The sequence below is a fragment of the Coregonus clupeaformis genome, chromosome 35 (genome assembly GCF_020615455.1).
Source record: "Coregonus clupeaformis isolate EN_2021a chromosome 35, ASM2061545v1, whole genome shotgun sequence".
Classification (NCBI taxonomy): domain Eukaryota; kingdom Metazoa; phylum Chordata; class Actinopteri; order Salmoniformes; family Salmonidae; genus Coregonus; species Coregonus clupeaformis.
Genome location: NC_059226.1, coordinates 30,992,775 through 31,005,585, shown reverse-complemented (window position 1 = coordinate 31,005,585; position 12,811 = coordinate 30,992,775). Strand labels below are relative to the sequence as shown.

The following is a 12,811-nucleotide window of genomic DNA, read 5'->3' as shown; positions in this document are numbered from 1 at the left end:
ATAGCCGAATCCACTAATTTGAAGGGGTATCCACATACTTTTGATATATAGTGTATCTATAAAGTACTTATTGAGTCTATAAAGTACTCCATCTAGTCCAGTACTTTTTCGTTGGCATGATAAGGTACACAAATGTAGTTAAATCTATAATCTGGCAATATGTACAGTATGCGCAAAATGTATGGCTCCCCCCACCCCCCCAAAAAATAAAATAAAATAAAATAATTGCGACAGACTTAACACTAAATGGATCGGATTGAACACCGACTGCTAGATAGTCTAAGCAAGTTCAAGATCTGTACAATGGTGGTTCTGTACGTGGTATCAGCGTACAAACAAACACTTTGAGCCCATCTACCTATTGCAGCATAGGCCTACTCATTAAGCTGCAAGACCAAATCTATGGTACATACACATACCATTCTAATTGCTATGATTGCTTGAATTTAGTAGAAAACAAAATAATAGAAAAAACCTGGTTGTTAATATTATTGCACCCATTGACTTCAAGCGAAGAGGGGCTGCCATCTAATCAAGCTAAATGTGGCATAAGAGCAGTCGGATGTTAAGAGGTGATAGCATCAGGACTCAAACAATCCATTTAACAACCCATTTATCAACATCTGACCTGGAAATGTTTGCGCCAAACACAAACTTTTAGATAAGGATGGAAAATAGTCAAAGGGATGTACGGTAGATTTTAAAAAAGTGCTTATTGATGAAACCATTGGAGCGTCTCGAGGTGATAGTGTTGACAGGATTGAAGGAGACAACAGGGTACATGTTGTGTAAAAGGTACAGGTGTTACAGTGCACGCAATGCACATGCGCCCACAGACAGCACCCTTTGGGATCTCTGCTATGTTAGGCCCTCTCCTATAGCAATATCCTCTTGAGCAGTCTTTTGTCAAACTCAATATCATGACAAAACAAAAAAGGAGTGCAAACCCCATTCAAAGGTGCAGAAAGAACCAATACTGCCATCACTGTCCCCAGAATCAATGACCCTGACTCGGCCACTTGTTCTCACTTAGATCCTCTTTGGTCTTCTGGATGCAGGTGAAGATCTCCTGGAATAGGGCCTTGTACTCCGGCTGCGGCCCGTTGTCTTCGGGGACAGCTGGGAGCCCGATGGAGATGGCCGAGCTTGAGAGGCGCTGTCGGGGGTAACTGACAGTGCCGTGGGAACTGTGGGGTGTCTGCACAGCCTTGTGACTGAGCCCGTCTGCCCCCAGCTGGCAGCGCCGCAGAAGCTCCTCGTATTTGACCTGCAGGAGGCAAACGTTCAGTCACTCATTGGCAACTTTCCACACTGTATAACAAACTCATAAATTACTGCATAACAATTTCATTGGCTTCACCTCCTAGACCTTTTGTTTGTCATTCTTATTCATAGGGCACATCGTGGACAAATGGAAATAGTTTCACCCTCTGTTTGTCTTTGTGTTTATTATGCAATAATGATAAACTGTTAATAACAAAAACTTTAATGAAATCCTTTACCTGCAGTGCACTATACTGGGCGTCCACCTCATTGAGCAGGGAGATTCCTCTCTGCTTCACCGCCTCCGCTCGTCTGATACATGTACGCTCGTGTCCCCGCCGGATGTCGTCTGCTAGTGTCTCCCTCAGAACACTTTCGCTGTTACACCTCTGCAGGCTGCGCCTCCCCTGCTCCCCCACCTCCTTCTCCTCCTCCTCACTTTGGACCAGACTGGGCTTCTCCTCTGGGGCGAAGAAGACCGAGTCGGGCAGCAGTAGCCGGTCAGGTCTCCTGACGCTAGTGGAGTAGGGTATTGTCTTCATTATACACATACAAACAACATGTACCAAGTATGAATAGAAATAGTGTCATGATCGTACCTGTTGGCGTAGTCGGCCTGCCACAGCTGCCGGAGCTCCTCCACCTCTGCCTCCAGCTCCCTTTGCCTGGCCCGGCAGCCTTCCAGCAGGGCCATCCGCTGCTCCAGAACCCCGTTCTCCCTGGCCGTCAGCTCAGTCTCCTGTTCCGCTGCCTCCCGCTTCCCCCGCTCAGAGGCCAGAACAGCCTGCAGGGTCTGGATGGAGCGCTGGAGCGCAAAGTTCTCCTCCTCTGGGTTTGGGTCCTGACAGGACTGCTCCCTTGCTGGCCAGGAACGCTCCACACGCAGGCTCTCATAGGCCACATACCTGGGACAGGGAAAAGGAGTAAGGGTCAACAAGATGGTGAAAGTGGTTATAGACGTCTGTTTTTTATCATGTACAGTACCCGTCTAAATTTTGGACACCTTTTCATTCCAGGGTTTCTTTATGTGTACTATTTTCTACATTGTAGAATAATAGTGAAGACATCAAAACTATGAAATAACACATATGGAATCATGTAGTAACCCCCAAAAAAGTGTTAAACAAATCAAAATATATTTTATATTTGAGATTCTTCAAATAGCCACCCTTTGCCTTGATGACAGCTTTGCACACTCTTCAAAATCAGTTTTTCACAATTCCTGACATTTAATCCTAGTAAAAATTCCCTGTCTTAGGTCAGTTAGGATCACCACTTTATTTTAAAGAATGTGAAATGTCAGAATAATAATAGAGAGAATGATTTATTTCATCTTTTATTTCTTTCATCACATTCCCAGTGGGTCAGAAGTTTACATACACTCAATTAGTATTTGGTAGCATTGCCTTTAAATTGTTTAACTTGGGTCAAACGTTTCAGGTAGCCTTCCACAAGCTTCCCACAATAAGTAGTGTGAATTTTGGCCCATTCCTTCTGACAGAGCTGGTGTAACTGAGTCAGGTTTGTAGGCCTCCTTGCTCGCACATGCTTTTTCAGTTCTGCCCACAAATTATCTTTAGGATTGAGGTCAGGGTTTTGTGATGGCCACTCCAATACCTTGACTTTGTTGTCCTTAAGCCATTTTGCCACAACTTTGGAAGTATGCTTGGGGTCATTGTCCATTTTGAAGACCCATTTGCAACCAAGCTTTAACTTCCTGACTGATGTCTTGAGATGTTGCTTCAATATATCCACATAATTTTCCTTCCTCATGATGCCATCTATTTTGTGAAGTGCACCAGTCCCTCCTGCAGCAAAGCACCCCCACAGCATAATGCTGCCACCCCCGTGCTTCACGGTTGGGATGGTGTTCTTCGGCTTGCAAGCAACCCCCTTTCTCCTCCAAACATAACGATGGTCATTATGGCCAAACAGTTCTATTTTTGTTTCATCACACCAGAGGACATTTCTCCAAAAAGTACGATCTTTGTCCCCATGTGCAGTTGCAAACCGTAGTTTGGCTTTTTTATGGCGGTTTTGGAGCAGTGGCTTCTTCCTTGCTGAGCGGCCTTTCAGGTTATGTCGATATAGGTCTCATTTTACTGTGGATATAGATACTTTTGTACCCGTTTCCTCCAGCATCTTCACAAGGTCCTTTGCTGTTGTTCTGGGATTGATTTGCACTTTTCGCACCAAAGTCGTTCATCTCTAGGAGACAGAACGCGTCTCCTTCCTGAGCGGTATGACAGCTGCGTGGTCCCATGGTGTTTATACTTGCGTACTATTGTTTGTACAGATGAACGTGGTACCTTCAGGCGTTTCGAAATTGCTCCCAAGGATGAACCAAACTTGTGGAGGTCTACAATCTTGGCTGATTTCTTTTGATTTTCCCATGATGTCAAGCAGAGGCACTGAGTTTGAAGGTAGGCCTTGAAATACATCCACAGGTACACCTCCAATTGACTCAAATGATGTCAATTAGCCTATCAGAAGCTTCTAAAGCCATGACATCATTTTCTGGAATTTTCCAAGCTGTTTAAAGTCACAGTCAACTTAAACTTCCGACCCACTGGAATTGTGATACAGTGAATTATAAGTGAAATAATCTGTCTGTAAACAATTGATGGAAAAATGACTTGTGTCATGCACAAAGTAGATGTCCTAACCGACTTGCCAAAACTATAGTTTGTTAACAAGAAATTTGTGGAGTGGTTGAAAAACTAGTTTTAATGACTCCAACCTAAGTGTATGTAAACTTCCGACTTCAACTGTATGTGCTTTATCAGTTGTTTTGTATTGCATGCTAAGACAGGCTACTAATATTGTGTGTTTGTGTGTGTGTGTGTGTATATACAGGCTAGACTTAACCCCCACGGAAAGATTTATCTGCAGGGGATTGTATCTGAAAAGCCTTGGCCCAGTGGGTCTGTGTGACCTGGGGACATCCAGTCAGCACACGGCTGATAATGTTGGTAATACACCAGAGGAGGGTCAGGGGTCGTAGGAGTCCGGATAAACAGGTCATTAGACTATGTGCCCATCTCAATAGTCAAAAGTGTCTTTCTCTGTCTCGTTTACTTAATATGCACTGAAAGGGAATACACAGAACGCAGATCACTGTAAGGGGTAGAGATGAGAAGAGGCTCTGTGACTGCTAGTTGGACACCATTGATGATTGGTAGTGCAGTTTCTATAAACTTGCAGAAAGACCTGTAACTGATCAACATTGATTTGAGCTGAATAAAGCTGAACACATCTGGTTCTGTGGTGGAATGGCTGCGTTTTAGAGTAAAAATAACATTAACAGTTTGTTGGCACCAGATTCAATTGCACAGCTGCAGGACACAGACATGCACACACACACTCACTTGTCTTTCTGCAGGTCATACAGCTCCTTGAGGCAGGACACACTCTGTGCTCCAAGGTTGCGTCTCTGTTCGGCCAGTTCTCTCCTGCTGCGGTCAGACTGGGCTGCACTCAGCTCCTCCACCTGGGTCTGCAGGTCCTCCATGTGGGTCTCAAGACTGTCGATATTCTCTGTCAGGCTGGGAGAGGACGAGCATAGAAGTGGTTCGAATTACTGAGCTTTGTGGAGAAAATTCATTTTGCCAAAACCTTGCCACTTACTTTACTAAGTATTTATGCTGGGAAAAAATGGTTGCAGCTACTATTTTCAGAAAGGAATCAGATAAAGTCATGAGTCTCACCAGTTGATCCTCTGCTGGGCGACGCGGTTGTCCAGAATCAGCCTGTGGTTGCCCTGCTCCAGGTCTCTGGCGGCCACATCTAGCTGCTCGTATACCTTAGCATGCTGGTCATTCATCTGCCTCAGCAGATCCACCTGCTTGGTCAGGTACTGGGAGGAGAGTAGGTCAAAGGTAAGGGCCATTGAATTAGGATGGATAGAATAGAACACTAAAAGGGTCCAGCGTTGTCAGGTGATACGGAGTTTATACTGTATTGTAAGTATTGATCAAGCATTTAATTATGGTTCCATTATGACTGCTACAGTATGAGAGTTCTCTCATTATTCTCTCAATTCAATTCTCAGAACAATGATACATTACGAAACAGCTCAGTGCGTCCTCTGAAGAGGACCAGAAGCACCAAACACCCTTTTGGACTGGCAAAACACTGTGGCTTTGTGACAGGAATACTCTATGCAAGAGTATTTGAAAGACATTTGCATGGAGCTGGGGCATATACCACTTAGCATTATCAGGATGGTTCACTGCCACTTGTTAAAGGACTCCTAAGTGATCCCCCTATGTGCCCTCGAATTTAGGCTTAACCATTATGACTCATTCAAATCATTAGGTTTTGATATTAACTGACTGTCAGACAAGGCTTAGGATAAAGCCCTAACCCACATCACTCAGTGAGCTCCTTCAGAGAGACACGCTTCAGTTAAAAAATATGTCAATGGAACTTTGAACTGGTTCAATTACGTGTGAAATATACTTTACTGATCTTGCAGTCAAAAGTGTACAAAGATCTTAGTCCAAAGTGAAAAAAATAGCAGGGTCACAATACTGACAGATGAGTAACACTGTCACAGTAGTTGCATAGGTGACGATATTACCTTGAACTTGACATATCTAGCTAACCATTACCTGAAAATAGAGGTTATATGCCTCTTAACATTACAAGGAAATAGGGGAATTCCACAATAACAGAATGATGCCGAGACTCCAGATTTTCCACTTTAAAATGTATGTAAAACAAAAACCAATGATTGCAAAGTAAAAAAATAAAATATTAACATACAACTTCATGCACAAGGACTACTTTTAACAATTTCCACAGAAAATGTTACAAAAACACATTTACTTGAAGAGCAGTGCAGATGCAAAGTTTGGTAACAGAATGACGGCACAAACAGCACAGACCGTCATTCTGTTACCAAACTTTGCATAATTCTGTTACGTGGAATAGCCCAAGAGTAGCCTAAGACCAGGTACAGACACCACATATAGAGATGGTCAGATACATGGGATTACAACTCAATAAGCACTGAAGGCACTGGCCTCATAATCAGCACTGTAAATAATGTAAGGTCCTTATCTTTGTTGACCTGCTGTCAATTAGATGGTCTCTCCAGTAATTAAAATAGAACGGGACAGTTGGTACGGTCAGTAATAGTCGGACATCCTGGGGTTAAACGTCGATACATAGGTCTTAGACTAGAGGGCTGAAATCTCCTGTGGTTGGTTGTGTGCTGAACGAACACGTTGCGCCTTAACACCCTTTGAATGTATCACCTGTTTGTTTGAACTTGTTGAGACTGCTCACCGAACACATACTGCTTGTTCCACCATGGTCGCCCAGAGCTAGCACCTGCGCAGTGCACATATTCGCTGATCTTTGTACAGATCTGTTGTTCATGCTTATTTGTTTGGAAATGAAGTGATTTACTGTACAAATCAGATCTGTGCGGCATGCCGGCACCTATAGCTCCAGTCGACCCTTGTGAACAAGCAAGGAGTTCATACTGAAGAAGTGGTCACTAGTCAGGAAGATCGAAGAAAGGCCGAAAGGTCCGATACAAAAATGTAATGTTCTCAGTTAGCGGTACAAAGAACGTGTGTGAGTATACATCCTGTGAATATAGTGAGGGTACTATTAGGCAACCCCAAAATATTGGTTGTTAAACACACCATCATATATCATGCGGTGCAAGGCAGGAAAGAGTATTTGCACACCAAGTTCTCTTAGGCTACGTTTACACAGGCAGCACAATTCTGATATTGTTTCCACTAATTGGTCTTTTGACCAATCACATCAGATCTTTTCACATCAGATCTTTTTCAGAGCTGATCTGATTGGTCAAAAGACCAATTAGTGAAACAAAATATCAGAATTGGGCTGCCTGTCTAAACACAGCCTTAGACACCCTGTGTTGAGAGGCAGGATAACATCAGTAGTAACTATGTGAAAGTTCACTACCTTGACTAAGCCTTTGGCTACTGAAGGGAGCATAAAGCCGTTGGCCACTGCCCTCCTTACAGAGAGGAGGTGAAAGGTGTCCTAAAGGTGCCTTAAAGATAGGAAGGCAAATACTTGTCCATGCAATGCACCATGCCAAGGACCAATTAAGTCATGAGCTAATCCAGACGGGCTTTCACTTGATCCCATTTAACGAGAGGAAACTAACGATTGGAAGAGCCTGACAAGAAAATTGATTTGGAGCAGAGATTTCTCAATGTGGACTTTCGGCTCCCATTGATGGACATGTTGGTCTGTGCGTAGGGTTGTTTCCTAATGACGTCATACATTTGAGCTAAGCTTCTTATTGCTTCTGAACACCTGAAGTCCTGTTTTTGTTTACAGACAGGACAGGTACAGTGCCTTCGGAAAGTATTCAGACCCCTTGACAATTTCCACTTTGTTATGTTAAACCCTTATTCTAAAATGGATTAAACAAATAAATAATCCTCAGCAATCTGCACACAATACCCCATAATGACAAAACGAAAACAGGTTTTTAGAAATGTTAGCAAATGTATTAAAATAAAAAAACGGATACCTTATTTACATAAGTATTCAGACCGTTTGCTATGAGACTCGAAATTGAGCTCAGATGCATCCTGTTTCTGTTGATCATCCTTGAGATGCTTCAACAACTTGATTGAAGTCCACCTGTGGTAAATTCAATTGATTGGACATGATTTGGAAAGGCACACACCTGTCTATATAAGGTCCCACAGTTGACAGTGCATGTCAGAGCAAAAACAAAGCCATGAGGTCGAAGGAATTGTCCGTAGAGCTCAGAGACCGGATTGTGTCGAGGCACAGATCTGGGGAAGGGTACCAAAAAGATTCTGCAGCATTGAAGGTCCCCAAGAACACAGTGGCCTCCATCATTCTTAAATGGAAGAAGTTTGGAACCACCAAGACTCTTCCTAGAGCTGGCCGCCCGGCCAAACTGAGCAATCGGGGGAGAAGGGCCTTGGACAGGGAGGTGACCAAGAACCAGATGGTCACTCTGACAGAGCTCTGGAGTTCCTCTGTGGAGATGGGAGAACCTTCCAGAAGGACAACCATCTCCGCAGCACTCCACCAATCAGGCATTTATGGTAGCGTGGCCAGACGGAAGCCACTCCTCAGTAAAAGGCACATGACAGCCTGCTTGGAGTTTGCCAAAAGGCACCTAAAGACTCCCAGACCATGAGAAACAAGATTCTCTGGTCTGATGAAACCAAGATTCAACTCTTTGGCCTTAATGCCAAGCGTCACATCTGGAGGAAGCTTGGCACCATCCCTACGGTGAAGCATGGTGGTGGGAGCATTATGCTGTGGGGGTGTTTTTCAGCTGCAGGGACTGGGAGACTAGTCAGGATCGAGGCAAAGATGAACGGAGCAAAGTACAGAGAGAACCTTGATGAAAACCTGCTCCAGAGCGCTCAAGACCTCAGACTGGGGCGAAGGTTCACCTTCCAACAGAACAACAACCCTAAGCACACAGCCAAGACAACGCAGGAATGGCTTCGGGACAAGTCTCTGAATATCCTTGAGTGGCCCAGCCAGAGCCCGGACTTGAACCCGATCGAACATCTCTGGAGAGACCTGAAAATAGCTGTAAAGCAACACTTCCCATCCAACCTGACAGAGCTTGAGAGGATCTGCAGAGAAGAATGGAAGAAACTCCCCAAATACAGGTGTGCCAAGTTTGTAGCGTCATGCCCAAGAAGACTCAAGGCTGTAATTGCTGTCAAAGGTGCTTCAACAAAGTCCTGAGTAAAGTGTCTGAATACTTATGTAAATGTGATTTTAAAATGTTTAATATACACTACCAGTCAAAAGTTTGGACACATCTACATACAGAAGATATCACTATTTGGTAAAAGACCAAGTACATATTATGGCAAGAACAGCTCAAATAAGCAAAGAGAAACGACAGTCCATCATTACTTTAAGACATGAAGGTCAGTCAACACAGAACATTTCAAGAACTGAACGTTTCTTCAAGTGCAGTCTCAAAAACCATCAAGCGCTATGATGAAACTGGCTCTCATGAGGACTGCCACAGGAATGGAAGAACCAGAGTTACCTCTTCTGCAGAGGATAAGTTCATTAGAGTTACCAGCCTCAGAAATTGCAGCCCAAATAAATGCTTCACAGAGTTCAAGTAACAGACACATCTCAACATCAACTGTTTAGAGGGGACTGTGTGAATCAGGCCTTCATGGTCGAATTGCTACAAAGAAACCACTACTAAAGGACACCAATAAGAAGAAGAGACCTGCTTGGGCCAAGAAACACAAGCAATGGACATTAGACTGGTGGAAATGTGTCCTTTGGTCTGGAGTCCAAATTGGAGATTTTTGGTTCCAACCACTGTGTCTTTGTGAGACGCGGTGTGGGTGAATGGATGTTCGCTGCATGTGTAGTTCCCACCGTAAAGCATGGAGGAGGGGGTATTATGGTGTGGGGGTGCTTTCCTGTTGACACTTATTTAGAATTCAAGGCACACTTAACCAGCATGGCTACCACAGCATTCTGCAGCGATATGCCATCCCATCTGGTTTGGGCTTAGTGGGACAATCATTTGTTTTTCAACAGGGCAATGACCCAACACACCTCCAGGCTGTGTAAGGGCTATTTTACCAAGAAGGAGAGTGATGGAGTGCTGCATCAGATGACCTGGCCTCCACAATCCCCCGACCTCAACCCAATTGAGATGGTATGGGATGAGTCGGACGTTAGAGTGAAGGAAACGCAGCCAACAAGTACTCAGCATATGTGGGAACTCCTTCAAGACTGTTGGAAAAGCATTCCAGGTGAAGCTGGTTGAGAGAATGCCAAGAGTGTGCAAAGCTGTCATCAAGGCAAAGGGTGGCTATTTGAAGAATCTCAAATATAAATATATTTTGATTTGTTTAACACTTTTTGGGTTAATACATGATTCCAAATGTGTTATTTCATAGTTTGATGTCTTCACTATTATTCTACAATGTAGAAAATAGTAAAAATTAATTAAAACCCTTGAATGAGTAGGTGTGTCCACACTTTTGACTGGTACTGTATATAAATTAGCAAAAATTTCAAAAACTGTTTTTGCTTTGTCATTATGGGGTATTGTGTGTAGATTGATGAGGGGGGGAAAAAATGTTATCAATGTTTGAATAAGGCTGTAACCTAACAAAATGTGTAAAAAGTCATGGGGACTGAATACTTTCCGAAGGACAGGTTAGCTAAGGACAGGTTAGCTAAGACTAAGTCAATTTGTTGAATGAATGTTGGCCTACTCCAGTGGTACAGTATCTGCAAAATGATAATTTATTAACAAGCAATATTCCAGCCATAGTGACCTTCAGAGCAAGGTTTAAAAAGTGATTCATTCATATGACACATCTTGCAGCCGTTCAATATGTTTCCGACTGATCAGTGGAATTTTTTAAAAACCTACAATGTGGTGGTGTGCGTGTTTGTATTTGCTCTCAGCGGCTTAGTATGATCATATTTAGGCTAGCTACCTCAACCTCCTGCAGCTGCTCCTGGTTGGTGGAGTACATCTGCTGCAGCCCCTGCTCCAACTCATGGTTCCGGTCCAGCAGGGTCTTACCCAGCTGAGCCGCCAAATGGAGATCTGTAAACATATACACGCAAACAAAACACATATTCATTGTATATACACTAAACATGGATCAGTTAACACTTTCACACACAGTATGTTAGCCCAATATTGGGCTAAAGGAACCTAACATTACTCCTTATAGTCCAAGGACCTTACATGTTTTGTTTAAAAGTGAATTGGCTCTGGAAGCCAAAACAACCAAATACTACATCTAAATGTGAATTGATTCTCAATTGCGGTATGGTTCTAGAAAAATAAATAAATCCCTCTACTTTCATATCACATCAAAATGATTTAAAAAATGCAAAATACACACTCACTGAACACCGTTTTAAGCGGTTTTAACACAGTTGCAGCCGACAGTATTTTTCAGTGACAACATGTTTGTGGCATCTGACTTCTGTTTACACACAGGTGTTCGGAGACGGAGATAGCTAATTAGCACAGGTAGTCCACTCTGTCTTCCGTCTGTTTTCCATAAATAAGTGCTGTAACATGGAAATATGGCCGTGTGGGAACACTAACCAAATAAAGGTGTATCAATTTAACCTTTTGTTTTGTATAACGCAAACGTCTATCAACCCAAAGGTTACGAGTTCGAATCTCATCACGGACAACTTTAGCATTTTAGCAACTTTTCAACTACTTACTACTTTTTTTTAGCTACTTTGCAACTACTTAGCATGTTAGCTAACCCTTCCCTTAACCCTTTTAGCTAACCCTTCCCCTAACCTTAACCTTTAACCTAACCCCTAGCCTAGCTAACGTTAGCCAGATAGCTAATGTTAGCATCCTAGCCACCTACCTAGAATTTGTAATATATCATAAGTTTTGCAAATACGTAACATATTGTACGTTTTGAGCATTTGTAACATATATTACAAATTGTAATTCGTAACATATCATACGAAATGGGTGATGGACATCCACAAATTAATACATAACATACGAAACGTAATGAATCATACTGAATGTAGTGTATCGGATTTACATACAGAATTATACAAAAAGCTCTGAGACCAGGTTGCAGTCAGCCAGCCAGCTAATGTAATGGAACTGCGAGACATGATCAAGGTCTAACAGTATGTATGCCTGCAACAACATACAGGTGCACAATAATAATGCAGTACACAAATACATGCAAATAGTGCCCAAACAAACTACAAAAGCTGTAGCCTACACACACATACTACACAAGACACATACAGGACACAATAATCAACACATGGGAAGTGACAGCCTTAGGATATCCTGGCAACAAGAAGGCTCTCAGTAATTCTCAATGTAGACCCCACTACTACTGACTATGTGTGAGTGTCACAAGAGTGTTACCCTTTACAATAAGATATGTGTGCGATACAAATCACTCAGATTATTTGTTTAAATTCTAACAAAATATGTTTTTTTTAATGGAATGGATGTGGGTCTATGAAAGGGTATCATGAGGCTTGTGGTTGCAATGTTGGCAATTGCATGTCATCAGCAATAACTGTGAGGCTATTCACTGATTTTGTCTAGGACATTTTAAAATTAAATTGTAATGATTTTCTAATCTGTAATCTCAGATGATCTGATGTATCAATCCAGACTGTAGAATAGTGGAATCGTATTGCAATAAGAGGCTGGTGGTTGTTCTCTCCCAGTTGCGGCTGTTTAGGGCGCAACCGAGCTATCCCTCCCTTCAACGCCCGCAACACAAGTCTCTTACCGTGCTCAAGGTCCTGTTTGCCATACCATGGCTCCTCGTCCTTGAGCTCAAACTCTTCCTCCACTATCATATCAGTCAGCATTTTCCCCTGACAATTGTATTCCAATAGAGAGTGCGCGCTCCACCCGGCAGAATCCTAAAACACCGGTGTGATAAACAGCCTGGAGTGACCGGACAATATCCTCCAGTGGCGTAGTCCGGTGTCTGTTTGCGGCAACGTGGCAATCTGTGCAGCCCGAGAACGAACTCAGCCACTAAGGAAA

The 12,811-nt window shown here is 43.0% G+C and overlaps 1 protein-coding gene across 1 annotated transcript; it reads right to left on the bottom strand.

Moving 5' to 3' along the window:
- On the bottom strand, positions 1-12,771 carry LOC121551394 (cerebellar degeneration-related protein 2-like). The gene is made up of 7 exons (XM_041864022.2): positions 12,549-12,771; positions 10,740-10,852; positions 4,971-5,119; positions 4,632-4,808; positions 1,863-2,168; positions 1,503-1,779; positions 1-1,267 (listed from the first exon to the last, which is right to left on the bottom strand). Exons 1-7 carry the CDS (start codon positions 12,628-12,630, stop codon positions 998-1,000), a joined length of 1,374 nt encoding a protein of 457 aa, XP_041719956.2. The 5' UTR covers positions 12,631-12,771; the 3' UTR covers positions 1-997.
- Positions 12,772-12,811: the final 40 nt, after the last annotated feature.